Raw genomic sequence first — 20421 nt, 5'->3', positions numbered from 1 at the left:
AGTCTGAAGGAGACACCAGTATAAAGCTGGAAATAGGTAAAGACAAATGAACCACAATAGAGAAATGCACAGCAAAAAAAAAAAAACAAAAACAAACAAAAAAAAACTTGCATATCTCAGCCCTGACGTTGGGTAGAAGGAAGAAAAAATTTCCCTAAGAATTTAAACCACAAGCCAGTTCACGTGGATTTGTGGTTTGACTCATACTATTAGTGTGGTCCAAAATCCTCAGACAGAGAATTTAAAGTAATATCAAGTTAATGATGAGCTTGAGTGACTAACAGGAACAAACATCCTCTGTGGAAGAAATGGATGTCAATCCAGGACTGCAATGGTTCTAAGAAACTATCTATTATAAGACATATCTCAATTTCAGTAATGTTAAAATGTAAAAAGATGAGTACCCTAGAATTAATAAAATACTTTTAAGTGAAAAATAGAAGGTGCAGAATGCTCCCATAGGTGGGTTGACAAGGGGTGTGCGTGTACTCTTTAACATTTAGAAAATTTATAAAAAGATATATATGGTTCTTCCAGGAAGGCAGATCAGATATCTTGGGTGGGGGCAATTTTCCATTTTTTAATGCTATTTTAATATTGTACCATATGTGTTTAGTATTTTTTCCTTAAAAAGACTTCTAAAGTCAGAAAGAATAAAATATGTCTTTCAGTGTTTTCCTAACTATACTGTAAATTCCCTTCACAGATTCTCCTCATCCCCAAACTGCAATCTTTCAACATGGAATAATTAAAAAGTAAATGATTTCTTTCCTGGGTTTGGTTTCAAATTTCATAGGAAGAATCTAACCATTCTCTCAGACAAGCAACACTACAAACATGATAAGCCAAAAGCATTCATTTAGCACCCATGCATATGTGATTAAGCACCAAAGTAATTTAGAATGAAATTTCAGATTTAAAACGATGCCTCTAAGATTTCAGCCTAAAACAGAACATGAAGGTCCACACAAACCAATGAATGACTGCAAAGGCACATAGGGCCCTTCAGAATGCTTTCCCCATAAGAATGTTTCTAGAACCTTCATACATTTTGCTCAGTTATATCCACAGTTCCTAAAAGAGTATCAGGTTGGTAGTGCATCCAACTGACTGACAGAAGAAAACAAAGAAGGCATTCAACAGTATTTCCTAAGTGTTTACCTGTATAAATATTAAATACACATTTATATAAGCATTTCTTTTAAACAGTCAAGAGCCCAAGTGTTTTTAAGTGGTGGTAGATTAAATGGGGTTGCACATATCCATTCAATGAATATGGACTGAATTTCTACTATGTGCCAGGCACTGTGTTAAATGTTATGGACATAAAAATGGCACACTCCTGACCTTGAAGAGCTAACAGTTATAACTACAGTAAAATAACGGTTACAAGACGCATGTGCTATGAGAACACAGAGTATAGTTGATTCCTCAAGAGAGAATGATGGGAAAATTTACAGAGAGGTGACCTTTAAGATGTGCCGTGAAGCAGGCATTACAGACCCAAATCCCTGTTGGGACCAGGCAGGTAAATAAAATAAAGGGTTTGGTCATGGTCAGGAGTATAGCAAACTGAAGACTTTATGCACTCCTAAAAGGAGTAGCTGCTATTCAACCCATTCAAGTGTTACCTTATAGGACTTATAGGACCAATGTTATCAGATTTCCAATTTTTTAAGAATAGATGCAAATCAGATTTTGGGGTGAAAACAGTTTGGTAACTGATTTAAAATTTAAAAAAAATATATGTCTGTAGGATAAATCTGGCCTGCCAGTCAAGAGATTATATTCTCTGCCTCAAAGTAGGAGAGAAAGGGACATTTTAGACATATAGAACAGTATATTCCTTATTGTACTCAAATTTCTACACAGTACAAAAAAAACAAAAAACAAACAAACAAAAACCCCAAACAAACAAGTATGTGTTACCATGCAACCCATTTAAAGTCATATTACCTTAGGGTGCATTTTTAATTCACAGTAGGTATTACAACTAAATTTTTATGTGTTTATCTGGAATGAAGAAAAGGGGTTCCTAATTCAACATTTTCTAGAGCAGAAGCAACAAAAAGGCTCAAATCTAGATACAAGTAAAAATTAAACGCTATTAAAAGTCTTTGTGTAAGCAGAAATTAAGTCTTTGTGTAACTAGAAGTATCTTTTTATGTCAAATTTGACATGTATCTCAAAGTTAGACACAAATCTAGATACAAGTAAAAATTAAAGGCTATTAAAAGTCTTTGTGTAACCAGAAATTAAAAGTCTTTGTGTAACTAAAAGTATCTTTTCATGTCAAATTTGAAATGTATCCTGCTATTGCAAAGAATATTCCATGATTTAAACAGCATTAATGTCTAATAAGCTTAGTAAACTCTATGAGCCAAAGTTAACCAGAAAAATATTTTAAAATTCTGTAAACACTTTGTTCATACAATGTAAATCCTTGTACAACTATTTTGAGAAAAATTTTTACATACCTTTTTTGCTTTGGGACCCTAAAAGTTGGAAAACAAAAGAATTGATAAATTTCAAAGAGAATTCAGATACTTTTAATAAAAGTATCATGATTATGTAATAAAATTAGGAGAAGCTGGGTAAAGGACATAAGGGAACACTCTGTACCATATTTGCAACTTTTCTGCAAATCTAAAATTATCCCCAAATAAAAAGCTCTTAAGAAAAGAATTCAGACAAAACTAGAAGCAATATGTTTTAAAGTAGATCTTTTCAGAAATTATTTTGGAAAGCACAGAATATCAATAAAGATTAACAATTATGAATACTTTTCAATAATACCACTTGTAATTTCATTATTAGGCTCATGTGTCCATCAGATTTCTGGTAAGAATTTGTAGGAGATCATGTGACTATAAGATTATACACTTCATGCTTAAAGAGCAATACAGGGGAAACACTGGTTCACAGCGTAAGATTATCACTGTACAAAATGTGAATGTTAAAATTAACACATACCAGTAGATTATATCTTCTTGAAGAGTGCATATACTTCACTAATTCATTCAGCAGATATTTATTAATGATTTACACACAAGGCACTCTGAGGCACTGGAGACGATATAAACAGGAACAGCAGAGATTTTGCACCCACATAATTTTCACAAATGGGTTCTATTTTGATCAAATTTGCTATCAATTAATAGTTAACATACTTCTATCTTGAAATAAATACTAAACAGCAGAATATGTAAATAGCATTGCCCCTGTTCTCAAGTAGCCATATTTTAAAGATGGCCAAATTGTCGCTTCTCATTAGTGCTTTTAATATGAAGCAAGTTTGGGGTAAGTACATATTCTCATTCCTGCTATAAATCAGAAGAAACATTATACAGTAAACTAGCTCTCAAAGTTCAGAGGGCATAAGAATCATCTAGGAAATTTGTTAGAAATGCATCTTCCTGGCCTAAAAATGTACACACTCACTTCCCTTCCCACACTGTGATTCAATAGATGCTATGGGTTGAATTGTGTCCCTCCAAAATTCATACGTTGAAGTCCTAACTCCTAGTACCTCAGAATTTGACCTAACTGGAAATAGGGTAGTTGCTGATTTAATTTGTTAAATGAAGATGAAGTCATGCTAAAACAGGGTAGGCCTCTAATCCAATTATTGGTGTCCTTATAAAAAGAGGAAACTTGGACACAGACACTCACATAGGCAGAACACCATGGGGAGAATGAAGTTATGCTGCCACAAATCAAAAACTAGTGCAACGTTGGGACCAGCTAAAACCAATCAACCATTGCTTAAGTTGTCACAGATGGTGCAGAGCCAAAGTTGCAAGTCACATAGCTCAGGCCATATGCAATGGGAAAAGCCTTAGCCTAACTGTTAACACCACAAGCCTGGCAGACCCTCTGCATTACCATCACCTGGGACTAGTTAGAAATGCCATAAAAGCTTGACCCACCCCCAGACTGGGGAGAAAGATTTGAGCATTGCCCCCTCTTTGCCAGTTGACTCACCATAAAGCTTTTTCTTTCCTTAAAAACCAGTGCCGTAGTATTTATTGGCTTCTATGCATGTGGAGAAGCCAGCCCATTGCTGGGTAACACCATAAGTGGCTAGGAGAAAGGTCTGAACAGAACCCTCCCCAAGGGCCTTCAGATGTAGTATAGCCCTGCTGGCACTTTGATCTTGGACTTCTAGTGTTCAGAACTATGAGACAATAAATTTCTGTTGTTTAAGCCACTCAGTTTGTGGCACGTCTTTACTTGACAGCCCTAGGAAACTAACAGTTAATTTGGAGTTGAGTGGGTTCCTGGAATATGCATTTTTAACAAGTACTCCAGGTGTGTTAGAAGTAAATGTTACATGGTCCACACTTTGAGAATCATTGCAAGAAGGACCAAAGAAGAAACTTAAGTACCCCTTGGGAAGTAACAGGTGCTTATCGTTGTCCCAATTTATCAGCAGTTTCAAATTGGCTTAAGGTCCACTTGCATTCTGCCAGGAATGTTCTCCATTCCCTATTTCGTCCTACCACTTGTGGAAGACTCACTGATACATTAAAACAGGTTGAAAAGCACCACTCTATCCTTCTCGTCTTCCCCCCTACAATTTCATCATTTCCAACTTTGTGTTACCCCATTTTAGATGTTTCAATGGTTACATTTATGAAGCTGTATTGTAATTAATTTTTAAAATCTGTCTCCCATAGCAGGGTTGTCATATTCATCTTTGTATCCTTGGCTTCTAGCCCAGTGCCAAGTCCAAAGAATGCACTCAATATTTTCCAGTAACTAATGAATTAATTAACTGAATAATTACATTCTTCACTTCCTCTGGTTTTAACCATAGAAGATGTTTTGGTGGAAATCATATTTCAGAAAATGAGAACAGAGATAATCTTATAGCTACACGTTGGCTTGTCTCCTTGGTAAAAACACGGCACTTGAGGAGTGCATAAAAACAAAACGAGAAGCAGTGTGAGTACCTTGAATCACAATTCATATTCTTTTTGGGGGGGGGGTGGGGGAAGGAGGACAGAGTCTCACTCTGTTGCCCGGGCTAGAGTGCCGTGGTGTCAGCCTAGCTCACAGCAACCTCAAACTCCTGGGCTCAAGCGATCCTCCTGCCTCAGCTTCCCGAGTAGCAGGGACTACAGGCGCGCACCACCACGCCCGGCTCACAATTCACATTCTCACAAAAACCACATAAAACAACTTTTCAAAGCATAGTAAATTGCATCAGCTTTTAACTGACGAGGAGGTATAAAAATCTGCCAAGTTGCAATAAGAGAGCAATTCAGTGGGAACGTCTAACATTATTAAAAGTTGCTAGGTTGGGACAAATCTTCAAGTTTAGCACCATGAGAGATTACGATACAGTGTGACCGCTTTGACCATCTCCCCTTTGCAGAAACTGGTCTGGGACTCCCACCTGCCGCGAGACCCAGAACAGGAAGGCCCCGGGGCAGGAGAGGGCGGACCCTCCCCGGGGTAGGAGTTCTTTCCTAAACCAACCCACTCCCCTCTAAAATAGGACGGGCTCTTACTACATCCTTTAACACCAGCGAAACACAATGGACGCTCGCCCGTCTCTCTCATTTCCCCTTTTTACCATGAGAAGCAAGCACGACCTCCGTAGTCGGCAAAGTCGGAGCTCAGTTGTGTGGACAAACGCTCCTGAGTTGTCAAGACAACAAGCCCCATCCACTTGCGCTCCGGGGAAAGAGGGCCGGCGCTCCGGTACCGATCTGCGCAGTCGCGCGGGAGCGCTTCCGGCCTGAGCCCCGCCCCCTTCGCCGACAGGTGGCCAAGCCCCGCCCAGCTGCGCGGCTGACTGGTCCAGGCGTCCAAGCGGTCGGCGGCTTTTACGGCTGCGGCGTGCCGGAAAGTGAGTGAGTGCAGCCGCCTGGACGTTTTGTTTTGTTTTGTTTTGTTTTCCTTAAGCCGGGGTCTGGAGGCGGTGCGTATGTTCTGGGCGAGGACCGGTGCGTGTGCTTTTTGAATGTGTGGTGGGCGAGAGGGGGTTTGGAAGAGGGTTCTGGGCGTCTTCTGACGTTGACAGTCTCTCTCCCTCATTGTTTTCCTAAAGTGTGTTGGGGTGAGTCTTTCCGTGAGGGTTTCGAGAAGGAAGGGAGCTGGCATGGGACTGGGACAAGCGATTGGCAGCACGGGTGGGCTGCCCGATCCAGCACGGTTAGGGCCAGCAGGGGAACGAGGCTCATTTGGCAGTTTAAGGAGGTAAATAAGGTAGCCCAAGAGAGTTGGTTATTTTGTGATTAACGACCTTCGGACTCTGCTCTGCTCATTCTGTTTACTTTCTGTGCAGCATGTATGCCCTTTTCCCTAAGTGTCGTAAACAAGAACTGGAAGTGATTTGAAGCCATTTCTGGGTAAAATATTCTGCACGCATGACGATCGCGGAGGTCCGGAAGACACATTAAGCCACTTGCCCAAGGTCACAGATTAATTGTACTCACCAGCAGCACGACCTTCTGAATTTCAGTCTCCTCCCCACATGAAGGAACACTGGCACCTTAGACCAGCAGGAACACGAGAGGAAATTAAGGGAGGCTCTTCTTCTAAAGGTCAACTGAATTCTCTATGATTTTACGACCTACATAAACCCTGTTTTAGCATGACAAGACCTGAAATACTTTTAAAAATTACTGGGTGGCACCATTTCTCATCTCTGAATTCTAATTTTATAATGCTCCGTTCTTTGTAACGTCATTGACTAAATGTATTATTTATAAATAAATAGTAGGACTGAGCTAGTCTGTGTGGGTTCAACTGTTATCCCCATTATAACAGAAATCAAGTTTATGTGATAGCTATGACATGTCATCTCCAAATCCTGGTAGGAATATAAAAACATCTTAATGTCAGCTTCCTAGGGAGTTCTAATTCAGTTTACCATAGCTATCGGATATGGAGGATAGCTTTTTTTTTTTTTTTTTTGAGACAGAGTCTCGCTCTGTTGCCCTGGCTAGAGTGAGTGCCATGGCGTCAGCCTAGCTCACAGCAACCTCAAACTCCTGGGTTTAAGCGATCCTCCTGCCTCAGCCTCCTGAGCAGCTGGGACTACAGGTATGTGCCACCATGCCCGGCTAATTTTTTTCTATATATATTTTTAGCTGTCTATATAATTTCTTTCTATTTTTAGTAGAGACGGGGGTCTCGCTCTTGCTCAGGCTGGCCTCGAACTCCTGACCTTGAGCGATCCACCCACCTCGGCCTCCCAGAGTGCTAGGATTACAGGCATGAGCCACCACGCCCGGCCGAGGATAGCTTTTAAGTTAGTTTTTTCAACAAAACTAATGTTTCATGATTTAAAAAACCCTCAGTCAACTCAAACTAAGCCTGATGGGGCAAGGTGGTGTTATGGTAATCTAAAATTACCTTAAAATAGTAGGCCTTTAAAAGAGAGGATTTACTCAAATTCTCACTCTATCAACCTCCCTCATAGGGAGGAGGGGTCACTGTGTTGTAAGGGATCATGCCAATGACCTTCATTTTTTTTAGTACTCCTTGTGCAAGCCGCTTAAGTGGTAAGAAGGTCTGTTTCCTATTCTTCTTTATTTTCAAGTAGAGGTAGTTCTTGCCTCTTATGAACATGCAGCATAGCCATCTTCTTTCAACTTATTTAGATAATCTGGTTTCTAGGCCTAGACCAAACTGTATGAAAAGCAAGGGATTTTGCCCTCTACCTCTCCGATTATATACCCTCTGGTGCTGGCAAGTGTGCTGGAATAACTTTTTGTCTGAAACTTTCTAGGCTTGACTAGTTTGGGGAAATGTGCTTCACCTGTTGTTTGAGTCAAGTCTACTAGAACCAAATGGCAAATAACATTGTACTGCCTTATCTTTGCCAGTTTTCCTTCAGCTTTTATTGTCGTCTGAACTTTACTGGGATGAATGAACAACCTTGGGCACCATAACTCCTAATAAAATGACACTTCTTCGTTAACCCAGAACTGGAGTTGGTTAAGTCTAAACCCCTTACCCTCGAAACACTGGGAAAAAAAGCTGTCAGTGGAGATTGCATCCCCCTCTCACCCACCACAAACATCCAAGTTCTTAGACTACTGGGGCACTTCTCTTAGTCCCTAACTCATTTGGCTCTTTACTTACAGTAGTAACTTCCATGACTCTGTGCAGGATTCAGGATCAGCCTCAGGTCCCCACTGTGCTCAAATGTTTCATTCACTAAATTGTGAGCCCTATTTCTCCCAATGGTTAAAATAAACCTAAATGCCTGAAGGTCAACTGTATAATAATAAAGATAAACTGCATTAGTGCATATAAGTTAACATATCAAAGAACTGGACAAATTTACTTTAGCCACATTAGCTACATTTTTGCTAGGCAAATCTTTTATTATGCATAATTTGTAAAAAGGACACCTAAAAAGGACAACTTAAGCCAGGTTCCTAAAAGCTTTCACAGATTACAAATTGTGAATTAAATGCAGCTATTTAATTAACTGAAGCTCTTTTCCAGGCATTAAAGAGGCTATAATTTGATATTTGACTTAAATCTATGTAGATTTAATTTTGAATTATTTGAAAATCACATGGTTCTTAAGAGTCATTCTTCAAGAAGATTAAATTACACTGGAAATGACTCTGCCAAAAAAAAAGTTTTAAAAATGACGTAGTTGTTAATATAGTGGGCTAAATACACTAATTGCACTCCCTTCCAAAACTCCACTAAATCTTCAGTAAAGGGATATAAAATAAATTGGAAATACGGGAGAGATGACAGCAGTAAAACTTTAGAAGCTGGAATATATGAATGAGTGTGACTTAGCACGTGAGAAAAGCCAATTTTATACTGGAAAATTCTCAAAAGGCACTGAAACAGGGGCCCTGGAATTACAAATGAAGAATGAAGTAAGAGGACTATATAAAAGCTATTTGAGAAACACTTCTATGTAACTGCAGCCCTCTGTTCCACAGAAGACTAGAGGTGTATTTTTGGGACAAAGTAATACTAGTCCCTGGACAAGGACATCCTCAGGCATACTAACGTACATGTGAAGCACGATAAAAATAGGAATTAAGTGAATTTAGCTATACGTAATCCTGAATGCAAGGCCCCCATTCTGCTTTCACGTTTTAATACTTAATAGGCAAATCCTCAGAAGATTAGAAGACTCTCCTCTGGGGAATTGACCACCTCAATAGAAACAATACAAGATATTGTTATCGGAGATTCCCCAATAAAGTGCCCACTCAGAGCACGGTAAGTGAAGCTTGAGTTGCTACGGTTAACCAGTGTATGGCTATCTAAAAAGCCTTTTCATCCTTTCACTCAGAGTGGTCAGAAAAGGATTACCAGACTTTGGAAGAGAGCTCAGAAGTGACAGAAACAAAAGTAAGCAGGAAAAAAGCAATTTGAAGTAAAACAACAATTTCAAGAAAGCTAATATTAGTGAACTCAAAAAAAAATGTTCACCTACAATGTAATGCTTGTTATGTGAATTAGCTCATAAACTACTAAATAGGGGAATTTTAACAACTATTAACATGGAAGTAATGTTGATTCCTATGTGATTTTTTTTTTTTTCTAAGAAGAACCAGAAAAGCAGTACATTGATGAGCTTCAAGAAAATTAAAGATCTTTGGTAGCTGCTATACTGGCAGAAGGTACCTTTCAGGTATTTTTTAAAAAATTTAAAATAAGTGCTTATACCCAGGGCTTCCTCCTCAGAGAGGCATACCCCAAATCTTATGCAGTCATTGCACCTATCCTACCCACTAATTGGCAGCCTTATTGTTTAGATAAATTTCTATCTACTTCCATGTGTACCTCAGTGTCTCCTAGCCCTGCTCTTAGACTTTTGGCAGCATTTCTATTACTTTTTGACAGTTTTTCTGAGGTAGAATTGACATACAATAAACTAAAGTATAATTCAATATATGTCACATATATACACACATGAAACCATCACCACAATCAAGATAATAAACATACCCATCATCCCCAAAGGTTGACTTATGCATCTTTGATTCCTTCCTGGAATAAAGCCCCCACTCCCGTTCCCAGGATACTCTATTAGTGTTTTTAACATCTCTGTAGTAGTCTTCAGCTATGCTGAGAGCAATCTGTGTGGTCCAAATTAACTGTCCAGGCACTACTTTCTGGTTTATTTTTGCTAGTGCTCTTATTACAATTGCATAAGATTTGAGTGGTCTGCCCCAAATCTATTTTCACCATAAGCCCAGTTATTTTTAATGTGTTTTTTGCAAGATGGAAGGTTTCCCAGGAATATGTATATTGTGTAACTGCAAAATCACCTGTGTTACATCCTTAAAACAACAGGATACTGAAAAAAAAATTATAATGAGTTCTTGGAAGTTATAGCAGAAATGAAAAACTCAACAGAACACTTGGAAGATGAAGATAAAATTCCCTATAAAATTGAGTAGAGACAAAGAAATGAAAAATACTAGAGGAAGAAAAAAGGACATGCCTAGAAGTTCAAAAATCCAAATAACAGGAGTTCCAGGAAGGAAAAAAAGAGAAAATGGGGAAGGGGTGGGAAATCATGAATGAAATAATTTATCTTTTTTGAAATACTTTTTCTTATACTTCACTATGAAGAAACATGAATGAAATAATTTACTGTTTTTTTTTCCCAAATTGAAGGAAACAGGTGTCCAGATTGCAAGGGTCAACTGAATGTAGCACAATAGAAGAAAATAAATCTGCATCAACACATCACTGTAAAATTTCAAAATATTCCTAGAGAAGATTTTGTAAGTTTCTGGGGAGAGAAAAAAAATACAAAGGATCACTGATCCAGACTGCTTTGAACTTCTTAATTGCAATGCTGGAAGCAAAATTAGATGAGCAACTGCTTCAAAATGTTGAAAAAATTATTTCTGGCTTAGAATTCTATACTCAGCTAAACTAGCAAACAAATACAGCCATTTTTAGACATCCACGGTCTCATTTACTTTCCAGGAAGCTATAGAGGATGTGCTTCACCAAAACAAGAATAAAACCAGAAAATGGAACACCTGGAATATAAAAAAATAGGATAACCAACATAAGAGAGAGAGAAAAGGAATTTCTAGAAGGATGGTTAAGAAAGATCCAAGCACAACTGTGTACCCCTTGATATAGAAAGCAGCCAGTCCGGAATAAAGCAGTATGATTCACATTCGTGGCTTTTATCACCCCCTGCTGCCTGAGGATCTCGCCCTGATTCTTAATCAGTACTTGCCCTGTCTTGACAATGTGGTAATGAAATTCCTGCTCTCTTCTGTGCCATGCTGACTGGACCAACTGAGAACACTCATTTTTACCCTCTGTTTCAACCTATTCCTGGAAGCTGATTGGGCTTTGAGCATAAAGAAGAAAATACAGTCTTCCTCCTCTCCTATTCTTGCTATATATTGGCCAGAAATCAAATATCAATTCTACACTCCAATCTTTCCACATGCTTCAGCTGTGGAAGACCCAGTATTTCACTCATGACATTGCTAACTAAGAAGGTAGAGCCAGACTAGAACTGTTGGTTTTCATTTAACAGCAGCATTCTTGCCTCTTCTTACTAGAGTCATGCTTGCTCAGACTGTCAAAACTAAATAGGTTATTTAGGGCAATGTTCATGGGTAGGAAAACTGTGAAACGGGAATTATGAAGTCCTTAAAGGTTATCTTGGTAGAGATGGACAGGGAGATGCAATATAAGAGGGGGACATGGGGACTTACAAGATATTTAAAAATTTTTTTTAATTTCTTTTCTTAGAGACAGGGTCTCATTCTGTCACCTAGGTTGGAAGGCAGTGGCCCAATCATAGCTCACTGTAACCTCGAACTCCTGGGCTCAAGGCTCAAGTGATCCTCCCACCTCAGTCTCTGTGTAGCTAGGCATGTGCCACCACACACGGCCAATTTTTGCTTTTTTTTTTTTTTTTTGGATAGAGATGGATGTGTCACTGTGTTACCCAGGCTGCTCTCAAACTCCTGGGCTCAAGCAATTCTGCTTTGACCTCCCAAAACACCGGGATTAAAGGTGTGAGCCACTGTGCCTGACACCCCTCTAAGATTTTGTTTCATAACTTGAATGATGGGTACTCAGATGTATATTTTACGTTCTTTAATTTGCACATATTTTATTCGTATTTTTATATATAATTAAAAGATGAAATACATGAAAGCACTGGTACCCTGCCTTTCAAATTATGAAAGATATAAATTTTCAAAATGCCAAAAGTTGGGAGTGGGGGGCAGGTAAAGTCACAGTAAAAATCTACACTATTATAGTTTAAGGCTGAACCAAAATAAAATAGGAGGACTTAAATTATACAATTTTTAAAATTTAATATGGTACTATAATTTTAATCTACATTTTCTACTACTTAACTATGAAATAATCTTTAAAACTGATCTAAAAGGCTATTTAAAAAATGTAAGTTGCTTCCTGCTTGCCCTTCAGAATAATTCAGTCCAAAGCCATTATGTGGGGCTGAGCAAGGTAGGCATCTGGGCAAGGGGTGGCAATGAGACAAGAAGTTAGCAAGGCAGTAGCCCAGCAAGGGTACTGGAACCCAGATAGGGTGAGGAGGGTCTCTGGGGGGCAAGGGGTTGTGCATAGCAGCAGCCTAGCATGGGATGAGGAAGGCATTCGTAGGGGGAAAAGGGTGGTGGCACAGGTTGTTAGTGTCCAAACTGGGTGAGACATTTCCAGGAGGGGGGTGTGGTGCAGCATAAGTTGTCTGAGCCCAAGAGGGGTAGGTGACAGGAACTGCGGGAATGGGGAGAAGAGGATGTGTGTGGGATGGTGGCAGAGCTCAAGCAGAGAGTAGAGAGTGTGTGCTAAGTGGTGACAGCACCAGGAATTTGGTTACATAGTGGGATGAAGGGTGATAGATAATCCAAAAAGTAAATTTATTGAAAACAATGGGAACCAGATTCCTCATTATTGGACAACAGTATTAAAACTATGGAAAGAAAAAAGTAAAATAAACCCTGTAGTGTTGGAATTGAATGTTAGGTATCAGATTATATAGATTAGTATAAAATTATATATATACACACATATTATACTTACATCTATACATACATACACTTGTAGCATTGTCCACTTAGAGGACCTGGGAACAGTGACAATGCAATAGTAATGAGCATTTCTAGCATCCAGATCCTGGTTTCTAAAATATTCCATCTAGGCTGTAGTTTGTGAATACTGTTTTTCCATTAAAAGGACCAGGTTCCTGGAGAAATAATTTTACAGTGCACAATCTTGGTAAACACCACTTTAATCAGGTAATCAAATTTAACATAATAGAACAAATTAGAATTATGTCTACCTGATAGGATGCAATGTTAGGAATTTATGATTTAATCCTCACAACTGTAACAAGTAATGGAAATTATTCCCTAGGTTAGGCTGTCACACAGTGCCTTTAAGGAGCCACCTCTCCTTAGTAACATTAACAAATTACACATAAAGAAGCATGATCTATCCATCCCACTGGACGTTACCTGCTCATGAACACCCTTATGATAAGTTGTTCATTTGGCCACTACACCACCAATCTTATTGCCCATCTCCCCCTGATTCTAACCTGCTTGACTCACACACCCAGTTGTTTTTTTGAGACAGTCTCTCTCTGCCACCTGGGCTAGAGTACCATGCATGGCATCAGCCTAGCTCACAGCAACCTCAAACTCCTGGGCTCAAGCGATTCTCCTGCCTCAGCCTTCCGGGTATCTGGGATTACAGGTACACACCATCACGCCCAGCTAATTTTTCTATTTTTAGTAGAGGACGGGGTCTCCCTCTTGCACAGGCTGGTCTTGAACTCCTGACTTCAAGTGATCCTCCTGCTTTGGCCTCCCAGAGTGCTAGGATTACAGGTGTGAGCCACCACACCCGGCCCAAACCCAGTTTTTTCTAGTTTTTTACCTCCCTCTGGGTAAGCACTCTTCCAGATTTGATTAGACTTCTTCTCAATGTCTTTCAAATGGATCTGGCCTTGCCTTGAGAGCAGGGTAAATATAATCTCCTTTTTGATAAGGAAAACTGACTCAGCAAGGTTAAGTAATCTGTACATTATGCAGCTGGTATTCAAATCTAGTTCTAATTCATTCCACTGTGGCATAAAAGGAGGTACATCTATGTATCTGTGACAATTCATTTTCTCTCTCTCATCCTAATTCCTTCGCAGGACTTCTCACAATTCATAATTATCTTCTTTGCTTATTATGTCTCCCTTATGAGAAGTTCTGTGACAGCAGATTATCTTATCTACATGTTCATAACTATATCCCCATACCTGGGACATAAAAGTGCTCAATAAATATTTTTTGAATGTAAAAAAAGTTACCATCTTCCCAATGTATAAAATATTTTCTCTTTGATTCTTTAAGACAATAGTTATTTGCAAAAAATTTTCCTTTTCTTTAGGTATGTTATATATAAAAGTGGATAATTTACATGACAAATGAAAATGGCCAATTCTTTAAGAGGAGAAGTATTGAATCTTTATAAAAATGTAAGTATGTTGCCAATTTAAAAACATATTATATTACTTGTATTCTTTAGAAATATATAGTCTTTCTTTTTTCAGCTACTGTATCTTGGACGAGAATATCCAAAAGGAGCAGACTATTTTAAAAGGCGTTTGAGGAACGTTTTCCTTAAAAACAAAGATGTGAAGGACCCAGAGAAGATCAAAGAACTTATTCGACGTGGTGAATTTGTAATGAAAGAGCTAGAAGCCTTATACTTCCTTAGGAAATACAGAGCTATGAAACAACGCTATTATTCAGATATCAACAAAACTAACTGATCATTACTACTAGAAAGCAGAAAATCAGTGCCAGCTGTTTATGTATACCAAGTATTGTAAAATAATTCTAATTTAAAACGGAAAAATACACGTTGTGTAAAAAATACCTGAGCTGCCCTACTGAACTAAAATTAATAGGTTTCAACTTCTATTCATATAGACAGCTTTATCAGTGCAACCCTTCATGCTCAATTTTTATACTAAAAGCAATTTAGCTATACTACCAATTATAAATTAATGAGTACCCAATTTTGGATGAGAATATTATACACTCAAATTTTCTAACTTAAGAGGATTAGCCAATTATTCTTAGCCCATTTCTCCATTTTACTGACAAAAGAATGCCATTTACTGTACATTTAATAAGCAAAATAATTTCTTACACATTTATTCCTCAACTTTTGAAGGAGTTACCTTATTTTTGACCATTTTGGTACATTAATAGCACATGTTCAAAATTCACTACAAAACAAGCAGTACCTGATAATGATTTAAATGTAGTTACAGAAATAATAGTATGTGTAGAGTCACCAGATTACTTTTGACCCTGAAATAGCCTGCCAGTGACTGGTATTATATACATAACTATTCAATTATTTCCATTAATTTTGCTGCTGGCTACTTTTGGGCCTTAAAAAACAAATCACCTATTGTACACCATTACCTTTTTTGATAAAAAGTAATAAATCTATATTCTTTTGTCATAAAGGCAGCTCTGTCTTACATCTACTTAAAAATGAGTTGATAATGCAGTGAACCTAAACCTAATATGGGTTTTAAGTTTAAGCAAACACTTAAACCTTTACATAATGTTCACAGTGCCTTTTATAAATAAAGAATATTTCTAACTTAAACATTGCAAAACCAATTCACTGGTATACTATAGTGTCTATAGCTAATAAAGTATTCCATATCAATAATGAGGCAAATGTTTCAAATTTCCATCAAGAAATACAAACTATCATAGTCACCATAACTATTTTTATTACATTACAATAATTAGGAGCAGTACAGTTCATGACAAAAATATTACAAATTTCAGATCACTTCACAGCACATACTCCTATAAACATTTAAAAGTTAATTTTAATTAAAAGAGTGGTCATTTTTAATGTTTGATATGACCAACATTCCTAGGTCAGCGCAACCAAATGATGGAGAACAACTGGATCACACTGCATATGTCCCACGAAAAAAAGCACAATGTACAAAATGTGCATGTTTCAGTTTACACTATACAAAAATAGTTAAAATACATTCCAGGTAAACATGTTACATTAAGAAATAGTACTAGTAAGAAATTGGCACTCAAAGGAAAAATGCAAAAGTATTTTCAACATGAAAACACAAGACAGTGGAATAGGAAACGTTTGGATAAAGCATTACTGTAACCCAGTTAGCTGAGGGGGCGGTGGTGGTAGACCCTCTGTAATTGACACTTCTGCTGATAATAGCTTTGTTTTTCCTAAATTCATTTAAATTGCCTATCATCATCCCAAACAGGCACTTCAAACTATTAAACTGAAACACAAATCTTAATCTAGTTATGACTATTCCTCAAGAACTAACGTAAATATATCTTCAGAAAGAAATAATTTTCGTTTTGATAGAATTTATAACTACTAGTTATATGTTATTCAATTTCTCAATGCAGAATTCATGCTACTCAATATTAACACAAGTTATTAAATATAAGTTAAAGTAACTGCTGGGTTTTTAAAAACATCACTATATAATTATCAAGAAATTATTACTTTTTGATAAATGGAAATAACTTCAGATAGTTTTTACTGCCTACAAAATAAACCCTAAATGTACGTATATACTGTTTGGGAAAAAAATGGTTAGAAGAAAAAAAATCACTAGAACATAAATGAGATGAACTTGTGCAAACTGTAACTTAACATGCCTCACAAATGTTTTATATATATTAGGACAAAATTGTGCAATGGTGGCAAAGGTTTTGATAACCTATAAAAGTTAGGTTCTAAGTTCCTATGCAGTGTGACTCAGTTAAAATAGAGCCTAGAATTCCTAATTGGGAGTATTCACTCAAATTATTCTATATATGTCTGCTATATTCTTCCACAAACATGTTAATGCCTAAGACTATGTAATTTAGTACTTAAAAAAAAGTTTCAACAAGGATTTTTATCTTTAAGGCTGTAATAATTAGATAACATTTGTTATTTCTAGTATTCTCCCCCCTTTTAAAATCTCTACAAAAACAAACCTTTTGTTAAACCATTCAAAATTCACATAATAAAAGATAATTAGCACTACTTTAAAAAAATGCCCAGCTACATCAAAAATTCATAAGTCCTAAACATCCTCTCAGTTATTTACTGCAGTTCCTGAAGTATGGCCATTTCTTTCTCTGTGTAGTAACAAGAGGAGGTACTATACAAGCCTTAATACCCTACCTAGACAATGTTCCATAAATCTGTAGTTTACCATAGCATTTCAGAAATCTTATTTTTACACAAGTTTCCTTTTCTGTGAATTAGTTCAGGCACCTGTTTATTCGTACCCAGATCAACAAAACTGTTTTAGAAGTCAGTATTTAATTTGTAAAAGTCTATTTTAAAAGAGAAAACTGGAATATTTGGGAATTTTAACATTAGTATCTGACACACAATTTAATGTGTGCCACAACAGTCACAACAGAATCAGTTATTCCAAATAAAAACAAATATAATCAAGTTTATTCCTTTAAAACAGTGAAGTAAAGTGATTTATATAAAATAGCTTGATTAAACGGTTGCACTGGAATCATAGCGAAACAATTATTTTAGAATTGGAAGAAACTTTAGAGACCAAACCCCTTCTATGCAAAACTAAAATATGCATTGTGTTATCTCTGGGTCATGCACCTAGGGCCTTACTAAGATATTACAGACTTCTCTAGCACTACCTAAGGACAGGGATCGTTTCCTGTTTGAGGACACCAAATCCTCCGTGCCTTGTGCAATGGTTGGCATCTGGCAGGCACTCAATATCTGTTGAATAAATGAATTCTGCAAAAATGCTTATGAATTAAATGTTTAAATATTATTCATTGTAAGAAGATTTTGAGTTATTAACACAATGCAAAGTATCACTATTACCAGGGCTAGTCTGTAGATTACTAGTTGTAGATTACTTAAGGAATTCTTTCAGCACTACCTTTATTAAATTCTCCTTCCGCTGGATAGAGTTCTGTCTATTCATACCAGGTTTGAAAATTCCTAGTCACTAATGGACCAAGCAGTAAAGAGATGATGTTCAAAGGATCAAGATTAAATTACTACAGCCACCACCTGAAAATCAGCTACAAGGTCAAATCCCATTATGATATTTGTCAGATTATTTTGAGCTCTGAGGAAATGTAGGGCATTTTGATGTAACTTTATGGGAAACCTTCATGAAGATATCCATAGCAGCAATAAATCTTGAGGTTAGGGGAATTAAAAGTATTAAAAAAAATGGCATGATGTCATGAGACATACGGAAGGGTAGGCAGGCAAGATGACACTAATATGGGAGAGGAATCCTAAAACTGGAGAATGGATATTCAAATATAAACTTCACCTCTTGCACAATTTTGCCCAAGACTGGTACTGAAGATGGTAACACAGGTAAAAAGTTACAGATTGTGCTGAGCTTGACAAACAGGTATATCCTTATGTAAACTGAATGTAAATCAAATCACATAGTTATGAAGTTAGATACAGCCTTTGAGATGACTTTTTTCCATGAAGAAATGGATAAGGGATTTGCCCAAAATCAGAATTCTAATTCATTTATCTAAAATCTAAGTCACCTTCCTCCTAGTCCAGTGATATTTCCACCTTACCGCGCCATCTCATCTCACTTCAAATATTTCAAATTAAGTAACATTTTAAATGTATTAAAAGGACTTTTTATTAATGTTTATTTTTAAAGCATTATATATTCTTAAATATGGATTAGACTTGAAAAGTATTTATGAAACGTTATTTTAGCCAGTGTTAAGAGAACTAGCCAAACCTAGATTCTGAAACTTTTTCATTTCATTGTTTAAAAAAAAAATTAATGTCTTGGCAACCCCACACCCTAAAATCTCAACTTTCAAGTTAATATTTAAAAGTAATTTTTTACAAAAAGTTTTTTTAAAAACAAAAGTGATACTCTTGATTTGTCAGTAGGACTACCATATACTGAGAATGCATCTTGTTGAGCTACCGAAACTCTCTCTTAGTCCCCACATTTTGACCAACCAATGCATGACTACACTGGATGACCATAGCGATGCAGTCCATGCTGTGAAACTCTCGATGAAGTTCAAAGGCTCACACACAGCCTGGCCTTGCAACCTTGGTCTCCTTAACACCTACTAAGCTATAACTGGCCCAAATATTCTTTAATATCACTACCAGAATTAAAACTATTTTCAAAGACTGAAGTTCAAGAAAAGATTTAAAGTTATGCTATGAAAGAGCAATCTGACACAGGGAGACTATATTTAATTCCTATGAGAATTTTTTATACATGTTAAAATTTTTTCAATTATTAAAAAATTTAGTAGCATGTAAATACAGCCCCCAAAATGGCTGCTATAATCCCTATTTCATACTGGGTCTGCCTTAACAGGAAAAGCTATTAGGAGTCTTATAGTAATTCATCTAACATGGAAAGGAAATGGCCTTATATTTTTCCATTGCCTTGTATTTTTTTTTTATTTTTTTCTTTTTATAGAAAAAATATATTTTTGGGAAAGTGACCATAACTAATAGCAGTGGAAAGAGAGACAAAAACCTTTGTGAACAGTGTAACTTTACATTCATTAAGGATGACAAACTATAGGACATGATGCCTAGAGGATGAATCAACAGGATCCCATAAATTTGTGTTCCCTCAATGTTTCAGTAAAACCAATCATAAAGTCTCAACTGAAGTTAAAATTAGTAATTAATCCATTTATGTGATTAGATAAAACACAGAGTAGGGATGATTCAAAAGCTTCATTAATTTGTTTCACACCAACGTCCACAATTGGTAAGAAAAATAGGAAGTAATCAACTGCATGCACCAAAACCCCAAGACAGAAATCTCAGGTATTCAGTTTCTTTTTCACAGGCATTGCTAATTCAAAAACCAAAACTCAGGGAATACTGGCACTTAGAGGAAAAAAAAGTTTCCACTGTCATTTTAAAATAAGCATTTAAGATAAAAGCTAACAGTTTGCATGGAGCAGAAAAAAATTAGGTAATGCTAAAACAAATGCTAATAATTTAGTGTAATGTACAAAAATTACCACTTTTACTTAAGTATGCCTTAAGAAAAAAGTACAAATTGTATTTACATAATTATACACTTTGTCTTTGACTTCTTTTTCTTCTTTTTACCATCTTTGCTCATCTTTTCTTTATGTTTTCGAATTTCTCGAACTAATGTATAGAAGGCATCGTCAACACCCTGAAATACATAGAAAGTATTAAAATGTGATTATTTTCATAAAGGAACACTGATTTTCGCAATAGGCAATGATAATCAATGCCACAGAATCTTAAGCTTAACAAATGACTTTCTCCCAAGAGAACATGATTTGCCACTTATTTTTCCACACTGGCAAACCTTGGTCACCAAAACCCAAATGCCTGTGTGTGTTTGTATACTTAATGTCC

At 36.8% G+C, this 20421-nt stretch overlaps 3 protein-coding genes across 15 annotated transcripts in view; 1 reads left to right on the top strand and 2 right to left on the bottom strand.

Annotated features, from left to right (window-relative positions):
• DNAI7 (dynein axonemal intermediate chain 7) overlaps positions 1-5691 on the bottom strand; it is a 61499-nt gene extending 55808 nt beyond the window's left edge. For 6 of the 8 annotated variants that reach the window (XM_045554190.1, XM_045554193.1, XM_045554195.1 and 3 more), the window contains exons 1-2: positions 5582-5691; positions 2478-2495 (exon numbers count right to left, since the gene is read on the bottom strand). In XM_045554190.1, coding sequence (XP_045410146.1) covers positions 2478-2495; positions 5582-5584 — 21 coding nt within the window. In that variant the 5' untranslated portion in view covers positions 5585-5691. Of the gene's footprint in view, positions 1-2477; positions 2496-2973; positions 3003-5581 lie in introns of those variants that run through there. The other 2 variants (XM_045554198.1, XM_045554191.1) reach the window with 2 other exon arrangements.
• Positions 5692-5772: 81 nt separating this feature from the next.
• Positions 5773-15474, top strand: ETFRF1 (electron transfer flavoprotein regulatory factor 1). Of its 6 annotated transcripts, XM_045554187.1 has the most exons (4): positions 5817-5857; positions 9546-9628; positions 14392-14479; positions 14555-15474. In XM_045554187.1, exons 3-4 carry the CDS (start codon positions 14429-14431, stop codon positions 14774-14776), a joined length of 273 nt encoding a protein of 90 aa, XP_045410143.1. In that variant the 5' UTR covers positions 5817-5857; positions 9546-9628; positions 14392-14428; the 3' UTR covers positions 14777-15474. The 6 variants fall into 6 exon arrangements, 5 of the variants coding, with proteins under 5 accessions (XP_045410139.1, XP_045410140.1, XP_045410143.1 ...); XM_045554183.1 differs by lacking the exon at positions 9546-9628 and having other exon boundaries at positions 5773-5857; XM_045554184.1 differs by lacking the exon at positions 9546-9628 and having other exon boundaries at positions 5800-5861.
• KRAS (KRAS proto-oncogene, GTPase) overlaps positions 13044-20421 on the bottom strand; it is a 45711-nt gene continuing 38333 nt past the window's right edge. The window contains exons 5-6 of the mRNA XM_045554181.1: positions 20100-20212; positions 13044-13195 (exon numbers count right to left, since the gene is read on the bottom strand). Coding sequence (XP_045410137.1) covers positions 13147-13195; positions 20100-20212 — 162 coding nt within the window. The 3' untranslated portion in view covers positions 13044-13146. The remainder of the gene's footprint in view (positions 13196-20099; positions 20213-20421) is intronic.

This window comes from Lemur catta, chromosome 6 (genome assembly GCF_020740605.2).
Source record: "Lemur catta isolate mLemCat1 chromosome 6, mLemCat1.pri, whole genome shotgun sequence".
Lineage (NCBI taxonomy): Eukaryota > Metazoa > Chordata > Mammalia > Primates > Lemuridae > Lemur > Lemur catta.
Note: the sequence above shows the minus strand (reverse complement) of the source record. Positions and strands in the feature narration are given on the sequence as shown.

Excerpts from the sequence above, each read along its gene's own strand:
- ETFRF1 (XM_045554183.1), top strand. The coding sequence starts at position 14,429 with ATGAAAATGGCCAATTCTTTAAGAGGAGAAGTATTGAATCTTTATAAA. Across the intron at positions 14,480-14,554 it reads TATTGAATCTTTATAAAAAT|CTACTGTATCTTGGACGAGA; the intron begins GTAAGTATGTTG and ends TTCTTTTTTCAG.